At 42.5% G+C, this 21,099-nt stretch overlaps 1 protein-coding gene across 10 annotated transcripts in view; it reads left to right on the top strand.

Moving 5' to 3' along the window:
- TRAK1 (trafficking kinesin protein 1) overlaps positions 1-21,099 on the top strand; it is a 124,419-nt gene that overhangs the window by 64,226 nt on the left and 39,094 nt on the right. For 8 of the 10 annotated variants that reach the window (XM_035130168.3, XM_035130169.3, XM_088653663.1 and 5 more), the window contains one exon: positions 20,686-20,762. In XM_035130168.3, the coding sequence (XP_034986059.3) occupies positions 20,712-20,762 (51 nt within the window). In that variant the 5' untranslated portion in view covers positions 20,686-20,711. Of the gene's footprint in view, positions 1-7,834; positions 8,091-20,685; positions 20,763-21,099 lie in introns of those variants that run through there. The other 2 variants (XM_088653661.1, XM_035130172.3) reach the window with 1 other exon arrangement.

Here is a 21,099-nt window from a genome sequence, read left to right as displayed (position 1 = left end):
AGGGGCTGAAACTGCACCACCCGCCTTGTGGGAAAGTCAAATCTTCTCATTCTGGCCACAGAGCTGAAAGGGAGCCCAAGATGGAAATACAGAGGCCACAAAGATATTGCAGTGCTGTTGGCCTGGATATTAGTTTTAATAAATAAAGAAGGACCATGATCATAGTGAGGGCAAGGTGGTGACTGAGATGAGCATAGCAATAACCAGGAATTTCAGTGCAAAGATCTAGCTTAGTCTAGGATAAGAGCAAACTTTCAAATACACAGCTAAAATATTAAGAATACTAGCCTGGATTTCACACAAAAAACCCTTTCCGCCTGCAAGCCTTGAGAAACTGGTGAGCTCCTCATGCATATATTAAATTCAGTGTTTGCAAAATATCCATACCTAGAATGCATATAGGTGAGGGGAAAATATTTGTTATATCATTAGTTTTGTCTATGAATTTGTCCTTTGAAGAGTTAATCTGACTGATATATTTTCTTATGGTTTACTGGCCCTGTTTTGAATGCTTAATAATCTGACAGCTACACTTTTCCTTTGCTCTGCCATTCACATTGCTGTGCTGATTTTCAGAAACCTTCTGAGAGATTTTAGGTGAACTATACTGAAAGTGAAGTGGCTGATGCTGTTGAAATAAAACTGTGAACTCTTCCCTATTTTAAACCTCACCACAACAGTTTTGTTGTCAAAATTACCTGTTTTTCAGAATTTCTGACCACGTAGAACTTGTTAATTGAAAGTATGCTGGGCAATTGGCGTAATAAATTATAGGGTGGAAGACTAGTAGGATTGCCACTTTGCTGGTTTTAAACTGGCCCAGCCAGGGGTTATGGTTTTGTCTGTTGAACAGTCTTTCTTCCCCCCTCCATGATGCTTACAGAACAATTCTAAATACATATCTAGTAAAGGAATTTATACAGACATTATAAATGGCACATGTTACTAGTGTGCCCATGGATAACAAAACTTTGGTCAGGATCCCCCCGAAATCCTTATAGCTTCAAAAGTCTCGTGCATTAGAGAAAAGGACAAACTCCACTTTTTAATAAGTTTGGCTTCATGAATTATATCTACTGTCTCTGAAGAATAGGAGCTTGACCTACTATATTTTTTTGCTCCATAAGACACACTTTTTCCCTCCTAAAAAGGAAGGGGAAATATCTATGTGTCTTATGGAGCAAAGGCACGGCTGCTCCTCCCTCCGCTGCAGCCGCCAACAACCTCTCCCAACCTCTCCCAATAGTACAACATTTGATTCAGAATTTTTTTTTCTTGTTTTCCTCCTCTAAAAACTAAGTGCATCTTATGGTTAGATGCGGCTTATGGAGCAAAAAATACGGTAATTTTCAAATGACATGATGAAATGCATCCAGTTAGGGACATCCAAGGAACCATCAGTTTTCCATTTAAATGATTTCATCATGAATTCAGATTTCAGCCACTGTGGCACACATACAGTACAACAGAATACAGTATGACTTGGTGAAAATGATATAAAGATCACTTGAATTTTAAAGGTGAGAATATGAGAATAAATCAGTGAAGAATGCTAATTAACTTTTGCAGTCTACCGTTCTGCCGTTCAGCATATGCAATATAATGTATATTACCTTCAAAATGGCAGTGTTGGGGACAAATTGGCAGGTAGGGCCATTAGTGGATCCAAACTCCTTATTCCAGGTTTGAGTGTTCAGAATTAGTAGTAATAGGCATTCAATTTTATTAATTGCCTAGTACAAAACATTTCTAGGCATCATGTGCACATAATTTTAAGAACGACCACCAAGTTTAACAATAAAACAATACCCCCCTCCCCCTGAAAAAAGTGTACAGTTGATTATCATAATTCCCCAGAAGCCTAAGAGAAGAGGTATGTCTTAACCTGGCACAAAAAGGATGTTAACGTTGGCACCAGGTGGGTCTTCCTTGGGGTATCATTCCATAGAAAGGTGGGCTGCCACTCCCAAGATCCTCTTGTTGCCACCCTCCTAGCCTATTGAAGAGGGGGCACCTGGAAGAGGAGCACAGATGATGGTCTGGGCATGTTCAACTTGGGAGAGGCATTTTGTTCAGTATTGGCCGCCTGAGACATATAGGGCTTTGTAGGTTGAAACCAGCACTTTGAATTGGCCTTGGAAATCTAAAGGCAACCAGGGTAGCTGTGCAGAAGTAGTGCTAAATGCTCAACCACTGAGCAGTCTTGTGGCCACAGTCTCGCTGTACACGTTCTGTACCGAAAGCAGCCCCGCACATAGTGCATTGCTGTGATCTCACCGGGAGGTTGCTAGAGCATAGATTACTGAATCCACTGTCCATTTAGGGAAATAGCTTGTAGAAGGCACTCCATACCACTGAGGCCTCCTGTGCCTCCAAAGATAGCGGTGAATCCAGGAAAACTCAGAAGCTACAGATATGCAACTCCATCTAGAGCAAGCAGTTCAGGCCAGCTGCCGCTCACGTTCTGGCCTTCTCAGGCTGGCTGATGGCAATCAAGCGGTGGCAATGGGTTCTCCTGCCAGCTTTGCCTTCAGTGGTAGTTATTACAGGAGCAAGGCCCAGGTGGAGTGAAACAGAAAAACCTGCTCACCAGTTTTCCCAGCTTCTGTGTTCTTTCCTGCTGGCGGATGATCTTCTGGCCTTACTCTGTCTTAATGAAAGATGAGTGCACAACTGTAGCATTTCTTTTGCCTTTCGCCTTTGCACCATTGCTTGGTTTTGTTCTGCTTTCTCTAACGCAGGTGTGGTACATTTTGTTTGCTCCCTCTTTTGTGGAACATTGCCAAATCCTTAAATGTAACAAACATAGTTCCCTAGAAAATCTAGCGAAAACCAAGTTGTATATGCAGGGACCTCCATATGGGTGGTTCTCATCAGCCCAGTTCCCATTAGCCTTTCTCCATACATTTGTATATACTCATGTGTCGGAATTTGAAAGGTGAGCTAATCCTGTGTTTATCTTTACTTTGAATTAGTTGTGAAATTTAACAAAAACATTAATATTGCACTACTTACAAAAAATCCGACTAGGATTTTAACCCATGGTGGGTGGCACTGTGGGTTAAACCACAGAGCCTAGGGCTTGCTGATCAGAAGGTCGGCGGTTCAAATCCCCGCAACGGGGTAAGCTCCCATTGCTCGGTCCCTGCTTCTGCCAACCTAGCAGTTCAAAAGCATGTCAAAGTGCAACTCTGGCGGGAAGGTAAACGGCGTTTCCGTGCACTGCTCTGGTTCCCCAGAAGCGGCTTAGTCATGCTGGCCACATGACTTGGAAGCTGTACGCCAGCTCCCTCAATCAGTAAAGCGAGATGAGCGCCGCAACCCCAGAGTCGTCTGCGACTAGACCTAACGGTCAGAGGTCCCTTTACCTTTACTTACAAAAAACAACAACAGTGGAGCATGTGAATGAGTCACAGATTTAAAAACCTCAGTCAGGAAATTACAAGACGCGATTACAAACAAAAAGTGTCCAAAACAAAAGTCTTCAGCAACCACCCAGAAATTGGCAGAAGTTAAGGAGCCCAGCAGACCTCCTTGGGAAGGATATTCCACAATTTCTGTACCACCACAGAAAGACGTCATCTGCCTCGAGAAAATTGCAGGAAATGGCAGCTCTGTGCAGAATCTTGGAACCACCATTTAAATGGTAAACTTTGCAGTTTAATCCTTTGGTAACTGACAAGGGAGTGATGTGAGGCCTTCGTGTCACCCAATGCAGTGTGTGTTGAGTGTCAATTTGAAATAGTTCACAAGCTGTATGTGTGTGCTTTTTAAGCTTCCTTTTTTGAAAAACCATGCTATCTCTTCCTCACAAGTCTCCTGTGAGAATAAAATGGTATAACCTGAAATATGCAGAGTTTCCTCAGAAGGGCGAGATGAGACTCTTAATCTCAGGGTCGTGGGTTCAAGCCCCACACTGGGCAGAAGATTCCTGCATTGGAGAGGGTTGGACTAGATGACTCCTGTGATCCCTTCCAACTGTACAATTCTATGATTCTACGATTGACATACGTGTTATTTCCAGCTTCTTGAATGGCGTCTCTTTCTGTATTAAACTGTGGAAAGTTTGAATTACAGTAATTGCTTATCTTTTCAAATAATGAGATATTTAGACAGTACAGTACATGAATCTGCAAATAGTCACTGGGGGCAGCATTAAGCAAATAGCACCCTCTACACATACCAAAAGAAGGTGTGTCAGTAAAAGAGAAACAAGCACCCATTTATCTTATTCAAGAGCTAAACAGAAGGACGTGGGTGGCTGCACCAAATACTTTGAAGAGCTGGGCTACGTAATGCAGTGCAATTGTTCGGAAAGATTTCCATTTCTTACTACATTTCTTTTTACAGAAAGTTAACAGTCTTTTAAGTGCATATATTTGAGTTTTATTTCAATAAATTTCCTCTGTTGGGTGTCATGCACCAGTTTCCTTGTTACTTCACTTGCTGCTGTGTTGAAACAGCGCTTGGATCAAACAAACAATGAAATCTTGCACAAAGCCTTCATATTTTTTATTTAATAAAATATATATACTGCCTTTTGACAAAAGATAGGTTCCCAAACTGCTGAACAGCTGGAATATTACTTTTTACTGTTGTTCTGACAGCTGATTTTATCATTATAGTGCTACGGTGGTGTTTTGATTTCTTTTGTATTTCTATCTTGCTTGTTGTTTTGAGTGTCTTAGTAGAAGAAAAGTAAGAGAGAAGCTTTTAAAACAGAACATAAAATGCCACCATCTCTTGTTGTTAAAAACCTTTAAAAAGCCTGCATGGTTACACAGCCTTTGCTCAGACCCAGATACAAATAACCATGCGACTCCAGACAATTTTGCGTTCACATGTCATAAACAGAAGCCCAGCTGTGCCGCATGTCAAACCATTTTTGCACTTGAGAAGACTTCCAAAAGTAAATTGTGGCAGCATAGGAGTCTTCCATTTAAATCAAACACATCAGAAATCCCACAGGGCATGCCCAAGCCTAAAGCTTGCCGAAAGTAGCTAAGTAGCTCTTTGCACCCAAGCCTTTATAATTATTTCTTCCTGTAGTTATGCCAAAAATGAGTTTTGATTTTGCGGACTTGGTTATTTTGTTCACCTGCAGCAATAATGTTAATTACCTTCTGGATAATTTGTGGAAGAGTTTCTCATTCTGCAGGAGGAAGTGGCCCAGGTTAAGACAGCTACATATAATAATTTTAAGCACCGTAGCCTTTAATTGAATATAACTTCCAGGTGAAAAAATAGGAAGTTCCATTAAGCTCAGTGGAGCCGCCTCTTAGGTAAGCAGCATAGCAGGAATAGCTAATGGCCATTCAGATACTGTATTGGACTACAATCTCCATGATTCCCTACCATGGGCCATGCTGGCAAGGGCGGAAGCCCGAAAACATCTATAGGGCCACAGGTTCCCCACTCTTAAGTTATAGGATCAGAGCCTTGATTAAACCATTTTGAGACTAGCGAAAAATATATTCTGCAGCTATCTTAGCACTAGCAAATACAAACATTGCATATCGACGATACGTTTAGTCACAAAAAGGTCTTTTGTGATGCTCGATAAAAAGACTAGAGATGTATTCATGTTAATCAAGCATAACATGATAACCTTTAAGGTTTACATCTTGTTTGTTTGTTTGTTTGTTTGTTACAAGTTGCCCACTTTTGTTTCCATGCACACATTCCAAATGTTCACTCCCTGCCTGTTATAACACCCAGTCAAGTTATTACTCTAGCTTTCATTGCGGGACAACTTCTTTTTTTGTTCTGCTTTGAAAGTTCAGAACCTTTGCTTTCTGAGAGAAAGTGTGCTGTGCGTTACTATCTCGCTCCTTGAGTGTGTCTGAATTGAGTTGCAAGTCATTCTTAAATGCCATAAAAATTCACCCATTAGGTACCATAGGTAAGGTACCTATGTGTGTGTATTGCCTTGAAGCTAATATTTTTCAGTGGTGGACCGTGCCCATTGTTCCTCTGTGAGACGTGTTGAGATGAAGCACACAGTTGTGAATCAACCCTCACCTTTCTTCCTAAGACCTCTATGCTGCCTTCCAGAGATGTGACTCAGCTCTTAGCTGTGTTTTGAGGGATTAGGTGTGAGATTGTATCCTCTCAACCCCTCTTATTTCCAGCCAGATTCCCTCCACTACCCAGCTAAATGGTAAACCCAAGTTAGCCTTAAGCGTGAGTGAAGCTGGGTGGCAATGTGACTCTTAATCTTAATTAACATCATTTTGAAAACTTTCATTTTTATTTATGCTTTTCAGGTTTATACATTTCACTAATTTTACAATCATTTTAAGATTTCAAAACTTGACTTCCTTCCCCATCCCTCTGCGGTTCCTTACATTTATTTTTGATATCTTCTGCATATCCAAATTAACTTAATTTGCTCATTTATTCATCTACTTTAAATATATACTCTTTTAAAACTGCAGGTTATTACCACAATCCTGCCAATGTTCTCATCTGTTTACAATTTATCTGTAAATATTCAATAAACCATTTCCATTCTTTTATAAAAAGTTTGTTATCTTGATTTCTTATTCTTCCGGTAAGTTTCGCCATTTCTGGATATACCATCAGTTTTTGTATCCATGCTTCCTTTACTGGGACTTCTGCTTCTTTCTGTTTTGGGCGAGTAACATTCTTACTGCTTTAGTAGCATACAGTACTGTACGTGAATAAGTTTCTATGCAGTTTCAATAGTTCTGTCTCTATAATCCCCCAAAGCCAAGCTTCTGGGTATATGTACTTTTTTTACAAACGTTATATTAAACATCCTTTTCAATTCATTACATATCATTTCCCCGCAAGCTTTAACCTTACTACAAGACCACCACATATGGTAAAAAAGAACCTTCTTTCTCTTTACATTTCCAACACTTATTAGATTTAGATTTATACATTTTTGAAAACTGTTTCAGATCTTGTATGAGTATCTGTGCGGGGGTCATCAGAGAACCATTCCCTATATTACTTCATCCAAAATAGAGAGCTATCCCATAACCACATGTAAAGGGTATAATAAATGTTTTTCTTTGGTGGCTCAGTGCTTTGAAATTCCCATTTCTATTTGATTCATATTTATTTAGCAGTAAGTTCAGTTGGTCTTACTTCCTAGTCAACTCATTTAGGATTGCAGCCTGAACCTTGAATTTCTTACTCCACACCCAAGTTTCTGACATACCAGTTCCCAATTGAAACAACCATATAATAGGAAAAAATGACAGAAAGAGGTGTGACCACATATATCTAAGATGTGGTAGAAAACAGCATAAATTCTGAAGTTTTTTATTCCCATGATAGTTTGAAACCTTAGTGATAATGTAAAGGTAGATTCTTTATTGAGTAGTTTCAGTCTGGCATATTCTGAAGCCCTGCATCCTATTAATTCCCAAATTGCACCTGTACGTGATTCCTGTTTCCTGCCTTTAGAAATCTGTCCTTTGAAGGTTAGGCAATGTATTGCAAAGGTAATTTCCCCGCCCTCCCTACCTTCACCATGCCTTGTCACATTCTTTTTATTTGTGTGTATTTCCTGGTACGGTTGCTATGAAACTTGTAGGAAACTACCATTTGTGTCTGGCGTGGGGAGGAAATATGACAGGTTTATGCAGATACTGCTTGAAAGGGAGAATTTGCTTAGCAGTTGATTTTGCTGTGTTGAAACACTTACATCCAAAGAAATGTAACTGGAGTCTAATCTGGTTTTGTAAACAGTGCATGGATTAGTCCTAGTAACAATTAGACAGATGGTTCTCCATCCCCCATCCTTCTGTATGATTTTCTCCAGCTGTGTTATGGTGATCATAGTATGCAGACTACCTCACCATTCAAGTTGGAGTATGTTGAGCAAGGAGGTTGGTTTCTGGTCTGTGGAAACCTTGGTTGAACTGCTTTGTGGATGTAGCCTCTATGAAGATGGATTGTCCCTTTTCAGGGCACTAGACTACAGGGCTCCTTCTCAAGGATGATTTTAGCCATGTCACTGAACGAATCAATAAATGAAGAAGAAAGCTTTGAATATGATGATCACGACACTGAATGCAAGCACAGATGCTGCGACAACCTTGATATCTTGGAAGAAGGTACTACTTATCTGCTACTTACGTTTTAATGTATGAAATTGGTTTTCTGTCTCAATGTGTATCCCAATCACACTATTTTGGCACTGGGATTGTAAAGAAAAGTACCTTTTCAGTCTTCTTCAAATCAACTTTATTCAGACGTTTTGTCAGAGATGGTGGTTTTAGTCTGTAAAATGAAACTTTTATTGCCTTGAAATATTAAAGTATTAATATTCTCTGATTTGATGTTACATGTACCTTTTGGTTTCTTGTGGTTTAATTTTGGTAGTTCATTCTAGGTGGACTACATTCTAAGGACCAATTATATTTTTCTCTCAATTATTCGGATCATTTGTCTCTGAATACATACCTTGGCCAGGAGAGAGAGAGAGAGAGAGAGAGAGTAGTGGAATATGTACCAATAAGTTGTAGATATATATGACTGAATATTTAGTCCTTCGGTTGTCTCATGCTCCTGTGAAGACCAGGTGCTTTTTTGTCTTTTATAATCAGATAGGAGGGGGTGGCTTCTGTGTAGGAGCAGGTTATTTTTGGCGAGAGACAAATTCCAGCACAAATTGAGAATGTAGCACATCATGCTCCTTAGTGCTTGGGTTCCATGGTCCCTAAGCAGACAGACACTCCCCTGTGTACCTGGAGTTTGGGAAGAGCATAAGAGAGGAGGCAAGAGAAAATAGCTATGTGCTCTGTAGGGGCAGGAAAGAGCAGGTGCTCCTTCTGAATCCTACTACCCTTCTTCTTAGAGTATCATTTATGAGTTGGGGTTGAGCCTGATTTTGGGTTGCCTGACAAGATGTGGTGTTATCTGACATGTTGCTGCCAAGCTCTACATGCTGCCGTAGTTGCAGCTTTGCACATGTGATGCACACTCTCAAATTGTTAGTGCACACACAGCCTTTTGCAGAATGATTCTTATGTTGCTCTGCAACCCAATGATTGTGGGAGTGAACAACGAAAATGGATTCATAAACTGACTGTAGATAACATGGGTAATGGAAGTAGCGAGGAACAAATCTCTGTGTTCCTTGTAGCCCTAACACAGAATGTGTTTTGGGCAATACATTGTGACCGCTTTTCTTTCCCCAGCTGTAAAGGAAAGATAGAGTAAGATGATCCTAAGAGCTGGGGTTGAAAGTTCATTATGCAAGGAGCACTAAAAATTGGTTTCTTATGAACAGTGCAACATATGGCATGGGAAGAATAGATTACTCCCGAGACAGGCTGCTAATGTTTGTAAGCCAGTGATTCTCATTTCAGTAAACATTTGGTGAATCTCAATCCCTGCTACTGCCTTACTCGCACATGGTAGATCCGGTTTTCTTTTTCTCTTTCTTTCTTGTTTCCATAAGGAAATGCTAGAAAAAAGTCTTGCATTCATTCTGCTTATAAGGTGTAAAAATCCCCCCCCAATCAAATCAATATACCGTAGTGTTGTGTGTATGTGTTGCATAGCAATATCGTGATAATCTTGGGAATGCAAGGGCTCCAGTGCAAAATAATTTTCTGTGTCTCTGTGTTAAATATGTTGCGTTTTAATGGCCTTGTCCACTACCAGCCATGCTCATTGCTATGCAAAGGGCAAAAAAGTGTGCAAGCTTTAAAAAAACAAACAAACACATTTTACCAGGACTCTAGCACTTCCAGAAAAGCTGGGGGAAAGGAAGAGCAAATCAATGAGCACAAAAGCCTCTTTAACAAAGATACATTGTTAAGAAGCAGATAGTGGAAACCACCCTCAACCTTCTGAGTCATGGTAGGCCCATTAAAATAAATGGACTTAAGTTAACCATGCCGGACTTGAGTACTGTACATTGATTCCACTGGGGCTACTCAGAGTATGACTTGGTCGGGAACTACCCATACTCTTAAAAAGTAGGCACATAAATATTCTTGGTGGAAAGGACCACAAATAATTTCTGCGCATTACCATGTGCTGGTAGAATTCTTTTAACAGGTGCTGAGGCAGAGGCGGCCAACATTTGAAAAGGAAGACTCCTGTATCTTTAATAGTTATTTAAATTCTGCAGCTCAATCCAGATAAGACTGAAGCACTGTTAGTGGGTGGTTCCCTTGGCTGGCTGGCTGGAGGGCTTCCTGGGCTTGATGGGCGTACACTCCCTCTGAAGGAGTGGGTACAAAGCCTGGGGGTACTTCTGGATCCCTTGCTGTCTCCAGAGGCTCAGATGGCGTCAGTAAGCACAGAGTGCCTTCCATAAGCTGCGGCTTGTTGGCCCATCTGTGCCCCTATCTGGACAGGGAAAGCCTAACTTCTGTCGTCTATGCTCTGGTAACCTCTAGGTTAGATTACTGCAACATGTTATAACGTAGGTAGGGCTGCCTCTGAAGATGGTTTGGAAACTTCAGCTGGTGCAGCATTCAGCAGCCAGGTTGCTCACTGGGGCAAGTCTGTTTAAGCACATAGCACCGACCCTGGCCCAACAGCACAGGCTGCAAATTACTTTCCTGGCCCAGTTCAAAGGGCTGGTTTTGACCTGTAAAGCTTCAAATGGCTCAGGACCATAATACCTCAAGGACCACCTCTCCCCATATGATCCAACCCAGACTCTGCAATCATCACCTGAGGTTCTTCTTCATGTGCCTCCTTCATGAGACATTCAGAGGGTGACAGTGTGAGACCGGGCCTTTTCTGCGATGGCTCCCCATTTGTGGAATGCTCTCCCAGGGAAGCTTGCCTGGTGCCTTCATTACATCTCTTTAGGTGCCAGTCAAAAACATTCCTCTTCTCCCAGGCATTTGGACAGTTAAACAATCTATGGCCTTTTAAACCATGGTGGGGGGTATTGTTTTGTTATTAAGTTATGTATTGAGCTGCAGTGGAATAATCACATTCTATGTCAAGGATGAATTGGCAAAATTTACCTCGGAGAGGTAAACTTTTATTAAAAATTAGGAAGTAAACAACAAAATGAGAGCAAAGTTTGGTACTCTTGCTTGAGGTGTGTGCAAAATGCATCTCTGAGGGAACGCAACTTCTCTCCTAAGAACTTGCTTCAAATTCCAAACTGGTTCTGGCAGATCTGCCCTCTCCTACCACTTTCCTGGGGCTCTCTCAGTATCTCATAGCTGTTCTGGTGGATTTGTTTATGTATTTATATACTAACAGGGCTGGCAACGTACTGGCGGCCTCAGCTGACCTTCATGGAAAACCCATTCCACAATGATCCTTTTAACCTCCAGAAAGGATCAGCATGCATCGGGGTTTCTGAAAAACTGGGTCTGCTTGCTGTTGCTGCATGTGCAACAAAAACAAGCAGGCGTAGTTCTTTCCTTCAATGCTGTGCATCAGAGCACAGGTGCCTGCTTTACATATCAGCTCTGATAGAGACTATTCCATCACACAGTGATGAAGAAATTCTCTCTTGCTCTCCTTCACGCACACACGCACACACACACACACAGAGAGAGAGAGAGAGAGAGAGAGAGAGAGAGAGAGAGAGAGAGAGAGAGAAGTTAGATAGATCACGGAGACTGCAAAGGATTTTGGCAAGTGGGCAAGGTAGCCTATTTGTCAGTCATGTGATGTCATAGTTGTGTCATGTGATAAATGGATAGCCCCACTTACCTGGCAAAGTTTGCCCTACCCTGATAAAAATCTGGTCCCCAGGGCCCAAAGGGTTCCCTGCTCCTTCTTTAATTCACCTAAGGCACTTGCTAGCTTGATGCTCTTTCACACAGAAGCATAGGAGCCCCTTGCTTAGGGGGTCCCAAGCAGTGCTAAAGCTGCAGACCACCCTACCAAGCCAGTCCAAGCCAACAGAATTTACAACACCAATTTACCAAGTAAGAATAATAGGAAACAAACGTGTAAATGCTAGCTTGTGCAGAGATTGTGGAGAAGGGGGTTAGTTTAAGGCCTCATTCTTTTCAACATACAAGCCCAGTGTGAGATGCTCACTGAACTCGTTAAAAATATGCAGTTCAGAGTTTAATTTATGCTTATTTTAATGGGAATATAAATTAGTGAGGAGATTTCAGAGGTATGTTGAAGTAGTATGCCTCTGCTTTCAAAAGCAGGCCTATGGGTTTTTTTTAATATATAAGCTCTCTTGTTCATATTTGGTTCTCTGGGGCTTCTTATTTTAATTCGTTATCTCTTTAACCCTTCATTCTTTGTCCCTTTTACCTTAGATTAAATATGTTCTCTGCAAAAGCATATTGCCATACATCTCATCCTACCCAGCAAACAGTTAGCTTGTGTATTCAGCTCATTTTCTTTTGCGATCCTTAAGACACCCACTTCCTACAAACTCTCCTGCCTGCCCAAGTTCAGCCACATGTACCTCCTATCCCACCCAGCCTCACATGAGTTCCCACTTGACTCAAGACTTTTCTCTCCGGCATGCTGCCCTTTGAGGGGGTGCGACACGCAGCTTTGAAATGGCTGCTTTTTGCCTCCTTCTTTCTGAGTATCTGATGACATCTCTGGTAGGACAGGAAAACAAAAAGGACAACTGCACTAGGGTGTGGTGAGATCAAGGGAAGTGAGAGAGAAATGATAATAGTTTCCCTAGTACTGTACAGATAGGTCACTGTGCCTTTTCCATGAGGTCTACTAAACCTGGGGAGGCTCACACAGTTGCCAAAGGAGGGGGGGCGTCCTCAGGGCACCCAGTTTCTGCTTTCTTTGCACAAGATTCCCTTTGATTTGTATGTTAAGGAACTCCAGAAGCGAACATTGCCCTGCCCCACCTTCTTGTCACTTGTTGGTACCTGGGGGGGTGGATGCTGCCAATCAATGTGACTTTTCTTTTTGCCTTAAGCCCACAATCCGTTTCATTGGGGAAGAAACCATTATTTTTGGAAGCCAATATTCCAGATGTGCTGGGGAAGCGTGACAACTGTAGGGTAAAATTATCTAGTAAAATAATAATAATAATAATAATAATAATAATAATAATAATAATACCAGTAACTTAATTTATTCTTAAAGAATTTCAATAAGGTGTTCATTGAGCTCTTTTGGATAACTAAACAAGCTATTGCTCCATCTTTCCACCTGGTGCTTTTGGAAGCAGAACGGGACTTGAAAAGCAAACAACTTATTTCTCATCTCTTAACAGCAGCCTGAGGCTTCATTGTCAAATCCTGGAAGACTTTCAGTCTTAACAATTTGGATTGCTGGTACTCCAGGGTTTGGCAAATAGCCCTTCTTGAAAATATATCTCAAGTGTCCTTTTTTTTTTTTTGCTGTCCTGCATCATTTTATTTATTATGCAGTTTGCTCAGTATATGCAAGTGCCTGGCTAGAACCTTCATCCAGAATAATGATGGCACTCACAGGTGGGGAATACTTTTATTTGCACATATCTTTGTTATTTGTAAAGGGAAGCTTTGTATGAGTCAATTCTTTATTATTCTTTGGAGCTGCCCCCGTATCTTTGTACTTTTGCCCCTGCAGTCTGTGACACTTTATGGTTTACATTTTTATTTCACATTTTCTTCTTCTTTGTGGGTTGTTTTTTTAAAAAAGAAAAAAGAAAATCAGCAGAATATTAAATATGTGTGGTGGGAGCGGGGGGAATGATAATATGACCAAGAACTGAATGCATACTTCAAGAAATTCAAACATTTTCCTTCTTGACTCAAATGCATTTTCTGACTTAGTTTGAACTGTAGTTTGTTGTAAACGCAGTACGTGTCAAGTGGCATGTTGGGAGCTGTACTTTATATCGTACAAAGGGCAAATCTCCTGGCCGAATTGCTTGTTCTAATATTTCTCTTGTAATTCTTATCTCTCTGTTAAGCCTTGTCTGTGGAGATTTGATAAACAAGCTGCCCATTCAGAGATGGGTAATTATTTATTGGCAACCATGCTAGAGTTAGAACAGCAATGCTTGGCTGGCACCTCACTGTTTTGCTTTGTGGCTTTTAAAATTCTGTTTGATTACTTCTTCTTTTAGTTAAATGACCAATTTAAAGCCAGGAACATCACTAGGAACTTAAAAAACTCAGGGTACATCTGTACATGCTTAGTTAGACGCTTATGTTCAAATTCAAACCAAACTCCAGGCAAATGTTGGTTTTTGCTGCAAGGCTTACGACTGAGGTTTTTAGGTGCTAACAGGGCTTTCTACATTGCAGGTGGGGTAGAAGGCCAAATCTACATATAATATGTTGGCAGGGAGGACTGCTGCTTTTATATACATATGCAAAGTAAAAGCGGTTTTGTTCAACATCTAACATCTCCCTCTCTCTCACTCCTGCAAACCCCCAATCCATCTATTGCATGTACCCATTAAACACATGTTAACTGGCAACCACAGATCAATACATCGGGAAAGCAAGAAAATGCACTATATGTTGACTAGATACCTCAAAAAAGTTAGTCAGCCCACACTTGGAGTATGTTACATCATAAAAAAATTAAGCACGTGGAAGTCTATGCAGAAACCATCTGCCTACTTTACGGATGAAAACTCAACACTTGTGTTTGAGACCGGAGAAATGTAAAATATATTCTTTTAAAAGCCTGATGGATTTTTACACAAACAACCTTCTCACTTTCTGAATGCCAGATGGTAGGAACGAACAACGGGCGTGCTGTTATTCTTAAGTCCCACTTGTAAACTTACTGGGTTTTATTTATGACATTTTTATCTTGCCCATTCGCCAAGGAGTTCAGGGCAATGATCATGGTTTGCACATGTTAATTTTATAGAGCAACCCTGATGAGGTGGCTTACGCTGCAAGGGTACCCTCCAACTCCAGAAACCGGGACACGCAACTTCCTGGCCCCACTCCTGTGCGGGTCACATGACCCACATGAGACCACGGAGCAGAAACGCATGTTTTGGGGCAATATGCACAAGATCATGGAGCTGGAAAACGCTCTTGTGATCTCGTACAAGGTCAAGATCTTGCACGTTTTTGGACACCGTGCTGAAAACACAGCACCCCAAACTGGGATGTCTCACTTAAAGCAGGACAGTTGCGGGGTATATGCAAGGGCACTTTGTAAACTGGTCACCTAGTAAGCCTCAAGGCCACATAACCACCCTCAGCCCATCACCCCCATTGCTAACTATGGTCACTCTGCTCCCACCTGTCCATAGCCTAGCAAGCATGAATGGGAAGGGCTTCCTTTATATTTATCCTTCCTTACTTTTGCTTGCAAGGTGGCTATGCTGCAAATCACAGCACTGGTGGGACCCCAGCAACCTGCCACTGGGGTCCAGTGCAAAAAAGTGGGTTGTCAAGTCCTCTGAACAGCCCCATAACAATGTTTGTGCTTAAAGGCACCAACACACACACACACACACACACACACACACACACACACATAATTCTGTCATTGTTTTCATGCCCTCCTGTTTCTGGCAGACTGAGGTCACCAATCATGAAGCATGATATCTAACCTTGGGGCCTCCCTAAATGCAAACTATTGAAGCAGAAATTGCAGTAGCAGCATTATCTTAAGATTAGGAAGCAAAAGAAAACAACTACAATGTTTTTAAAAAGTTGTTCTTTATTGTGACGAGCCTTTACAAGCTGTGTGATTTGTGTTAAGCATGAAGGTTTTTGTTTTGTTTTGTTTTTTTAAAGAACTTCTGATGATGATGCTGGATATTGAGGGAGAAGGAATAGCACCTATCTTATTGACTCTTAGGGCAGTTTTTCTAATATTTTTGCAGAAATTAGGGTGGCTGTTATTCCATTGGCAATTTAATATTGTACCCTTAATTTCCCATTATTGCATCAGCTTATACTTAAAGCACTTGATAGTAACATTTTCCTTAACTGACAGCAGTGGTACTTGCTGAGGTTTGGTGTATTCTAAAGGCTTGATGTTTACTGCAGAGCTAGCAACATTGGAACAACTCAGTGTATCTGAAGAGTATTTGTTGGCACATAAGAGACAGCAAGCCAAAACAGATTTGCCTGGGACAGATTTCTGGCAGTTTATGGTTGTCAAACACCTTTCAGGGATGTGTGGAATTGTAAATTGTATTGGTCAGTAGCTGATTAAATTGTTTTCTGATCACCCAGACTGCTGTAAAGCAAGCAGTTGTTTGCACTGAAATTATCTTTTACGGAGTTTCAATTAATGTTCGGACCAATGATGTTGTTTTAATACTCTTTAATGCATTAAATACAAATTAAATTCAAATTAGTTGAGCCTCATAAGGGGGGGGGGATGGTGATTAGCATTGGGCAATGTTGGGTTTTCCACATTGTGATGTATTGCCAGTCAGACATTGTCTTTTGGTGATATACCGTGATGTTGAAAAAAGCTGCATCAGACCCAGCTGGCGAGATGCAAGGTGAAACTGCCACAGCTCTCATTGTGTGAGCTGAGGTGCTTTCACCCCAGCGCCTTGCGGGTTGTGGCCAATACAGTTGGCCCCAGCCTGCTGCTCAGCTGGGGGGCGGAAAGGCTCCTGCCCCCAGCTGAGCGAGACCTGAGGCCCCTAGGCCAGGCTCCGCTGGGGGCGGGAGAGCTCCTGCTCCCAGCAGAGCCATCCCCGTGTCCCCTGCCGCTCGGGCTGGAGCAGCAAGGACCTTGGGACTCCTTGGCCAAACATCCTTTGCTGGGATGGGGGGCAGGCGAGCTGTCCTTACCTACTTGCCCCCAGCTCCCCAAAGGTGGACCAAGTGGCAGTAGCCAAGTGCACGGAACCCGTCAGGCTCTGTGCGTTTGACTGCCTTCGCACTCTTTCCTCCAGTGGCGGGTTGTTCACCCCAGAAGTATGATGCGGCCGGGCCCACCACCCTCCTAGGTGGTGTCCGCAAGGTGCGGGGTGCAAACCCACCCTAACTACGCCTTGCGGAGAGGGGCTGCTGGAGGGCTGCTGGTAAGTTCTAGGCCCGCAAGCAGCATCAAAAGCCCCTACAATGCCTAGCTGCCCTCCACCAAGAGGGTGGGTTCCATCTTTCTGGGAGGAAAGACACAGCACATGCTCCCAGAGAAGGCAGCCAGGCGGGGTCGGGCTCTCTCAGCTGGGAAGCGGAGGCTTCACGCTCTCCAGCCGAGCATCCCCGTTCTCGCTCCTACTCGTGTGCAAGCAGGAGGAGCGGGGTCGGGGCTCTCTCAGCAGGGGAGGGGGAGCACTTTAACGGATCCCCCATCCCACCGCTGGCTCGTGGGAGCCGGTGGCGGGTCAGGGGCTCCGTAAAACTGCTTGGCTGAGGCAAGGGCAGCAGTGTGCTCCTCAGCCAAGCAGTTTAAAGCAGCGGAGGAAGGAACAAGCTGGATCGGCACCTCGCCAATTCAGCTTAATTCTCCCTCTGCCGGGGCAGAGTGCAATGGTAGTTTTACCAGCAGTATATTGCTGGTGAAACCGTTGCCACTTGAGTCCCTCTGCTTCCAGTTCCCACCAAGTTTCTTTCTCCCTCAGCACACTGGAGGCGAAGGACTCTAGAGCGGTGATGGTTTCACCAGTGATATACCGCTGAGTGAAGCTGTCATCGCGCTCTGCGCCGACATATTGATATATCGCCCAGGCCTAATGGTGATGCATATGAAATATTTCAGTTTCACTCTTCCTAACATGCTGAGGTTCTAGTAACATGTCTCTCCAGAAGACCAAAGAGCACTGAAGGTGTTTTCATTTAGACTGCAGTCCTATAACCACTTACTTGGGAGCTATCCTCAACTTATTTCTTAGCAGGAATGCATAATATGGTAACACCTGTTAAGCTGGTGTGGGGTATTAATAATGATAATAATGCCATTATTTATACCCCAGCCACTCTCATCCTCTGCAAATGGTAATTTATTATCAAGTGCTATTTCACTAAGGATTGTTATATGTGTGGACTGTGGCTTAAGAGAACATTTCCATGACCAATCTAGTAGTTTGTTACTCCCACTCTGGTCCCTGACCACTTGAAATATCTTCAGGCAGATTGGCAGAGACGGCCAATCTGTGGCCAGCCAGATGTTGGCCTATAACTCCATCACCCCTAACCATGCTGGCTAGAGGTTCTGGGAGTTAGGAGGCTGCCTGCATCTTCCCACAGGTTAGTCACCCATATCTTAAGTGGTGATTCACTGATGGGGGAAATTCACTGCCAGTAGCATGCTCACATTATAGCTGCTAACAAATGGGACCCCAAGGTGTTTTGTTGTTTTCCCAAGCTAAAAGTGGCAAAAGTGCATGTCCCTATAGGAAAGCACTGCCTGTATTGATTTTAATTTTTGTTGACACACTTGTAGCCTTTGATTTTCTTTTTTTAGACAAGTACAGAGAACAGCATGACCACCTGGGTCTCACTGCCAGCTGTATAGAGCAAGAGAATCATGCACACAAGAGAGTCATTCTTAGCAGATATTTGGGAAGTGGTTTCTATTCTTTCATGTCATGATGGCTTTTATTTTTAAACACTTTAAACACTGCACATCGCTTGGCTAGCCATATTAGAAATCCAATCACCGCCACTGAACCTAGGGGCTGTTTCATTCAAAGATGGTCAAAATTCCTACATGGACATGCAGTTCAGTGTTTGAAAAAAAGGGGTTTTAAACCCCATGCCAGTTGTCGGACATGGCCATTGCTCACATTGGTTGCATGGAATTTCCTAACGTACTGAAAATTCTATTGCCATTGAAGTAAACTGGAGAACAAGTGGGAAGCTGGACATTTTATGGTACTTGGTTAAGCCTATTTGCACAAAGTATTCTGAGAAAGTGCACACCAAGAATGTAAATGCTTCTTTAAAAAAAAAAAGTTCCCCACACTGCTTTCCTGGTTTCAGTGTGCTTCTTCCCCCGCCCCATTCTTTCCCCCAAGTATTCAATTACACCTAAAAATAATAATATTTGGATTATCAGCAGCAATTTCTAAAATTCTATGCCACCCTTCACCCGAAGATCTCAGGGCGGTTCACTGAATAATAAGGGCAGCTAGATATTTATTTATTTTTTAGAAACGCCAGTGCTTTAATCATTAATAGACACAACTCAAACAACTAAGACTACACAAGTGACACTCCCTTGGGCAGTGCAAGGCCATTTGCTTGGGGTAAAATTGAAAAGCTTTGGTATGTGCTGCTGTTCCTTTTCATGTTTGCATAATGAGTTCCGAAGAAATGGCACCAGGACGTTCATGTATAAAATGAAATGTCAATAAATAGTGAAGGTCATGCAGCATGCCAACAACCAGAGAAGTGAGGAAAGGCGTGTTCTGTGGCTCATCTACTGTATACTGATAGAGACTCCTTCTCTATTGATTTTCATGATCTCTATGCACTCTGCGACAATCTCTGTTGGTGGAAATGAAAGCTAAACAAGGTCTTGCCTTTGACTCCCATTGATAAGCCAGGGTCAGTACTTTGGAGAGCCATTGCACAAGCTGTTCCCAAAGTTTCTGAAAGGCACCAATAAATCAGCACACTTCAAATCTTGCTTTATTGACGATGCAAAAACAAAGAAGAGAACTTTCACACAGAACATTTGCAGGACTACATTTTGGACCACATACAGTTACAGGCCACCCCAATCTCCACTGAGCAGTGTACGAGAATCCAGGGGTTTCGGCACTTAACCAGGATTTGTATGTCCTTTAGAGAATTAGGCACGACAGAGGCTATTGTGTCTTTATGATATATGGGTCCATCATTCCCCTTACTAGCTTAAATACACACTTGGGTCTGGCTGTTTCCTCCAAGCAAATTCACTTTGACGCCCCCAAACCTTAATTAAATTCTGGCACCTATAAATCTATAGCATTATATACTTAAACTCGCGGGCTTGGATCCTAAGATGTTAATTTAAGGAAGCTTATTAAATAAAAGCTTCCCACCTGCTCCTCATTGCTGCAACACTGTGTCCCCCTCCCCACCCCAAGCTTCTCCAGAAAGGGGGGGAGATGCTCCTGAACAATATTCGATGGAGGGTAGGGACTGCTGAAGCCAAACAAACAAAAAGTGACATACCAAATCTTGGGTGACTTTCCTCTCCCAAACACCCCCTGTCAGTATTCCTTCCATGAACTTCTTTAAGTTAACATATCTTAGGATCCAAGCTGTAGACCATGGGTAGGCAAACTAAGGCCCGGGGGCCGGATCCTGCCCAATCGCCTTCTAAATCTTGCCTGTGGATGGTCCAGGAATAAGCATGTTTTTACATGAGTAGAATGTGTCCTTTTATTTAAAATAACAAATATCTCTGGGTTAATTGTGGGGCATAGGAATGCGTTCATTTCCCCCCCAACAAATATAGTTCGCCCCCCCCCCCCCACAAGGTCTGAGGGACAGTGGACCGGCCCCCTGCTGAAAAAGTTTGCTGACCCCTGCTGTAGATATACTTTAGAAAACATATAAAATTCTATAAGGAGTCACATGTTGACCTCAGCTATATTGCAAGCACTACGTTCAGCTGTATAGAAGGGAATTGTTATTTCAGACCCCTTCTAATATTTCTGGAAGCAAATGACAGCAACTCTATGCACACTTGTGACTGGTCCTCACTGAACACACTTAGTGAGCATGTGTAGAATCAGGCTGCAGGTACTTATGCAATGTGATACAGTGATTATTTGATGAAACATTATTTCCCCCCTCTTTTATGTTTATATCAAGCACCGCTTTACAGTGGACAAAATGTGATTTTCTCTCTCTCTTTTTCCCCTTCCAGTTCTATGTGCTGAAAGAGTGGGCCAGATGACTAAAACATACAATGACATTGATGCTGTTACACGTCTTCTTGAAGAGGCAAGTATGCCATCTTATCATTGAATAATAACAGCAATATGTTCCTTGGGGAATGTTTGTCATCTTCAGAAACCATTACTTTCAGCCTTGTTGATTGAGCCCTTTTCACCCATTGCATTTACATATGAACGGGACAACAGAACTCTGTTGCTCATCGCACCCTTTCTAGCCATGATTGCTCCCCTGGTGTCATGCATTGGGTGCTGCTAGAGGGTCTTCGGTGAATTGGGAAGGGGAGTATATTAACACCAGGTAAAGCAACTAGGAGGGACGTGGGTGGCACTGTGGGTTAAACCACAGAGCCTAGGGCTTGCCGATCAGAAGGTCGGCTGTTCGA

The sequence above is a fragment of the Zootoca vivipara genome, chromosome 11 (assembly GCF_965207765.1).
Source record: "Zootoca vivipara chromosome 11, rZooViv2.hap1.1, whole genome shotgun sequence".
Taxonomy (NCBI): Eukaryota; Metazoa; Chordata; class Lepidosauria; order Squamata; family Lacertidae; genus Zootoca; species Zootoca vivipara.
The sequence above is the reverse complement of the archived record's forward strand: the minus strand, read 5'-3'. Positions and strand labels throughout refer to the sequence as shown.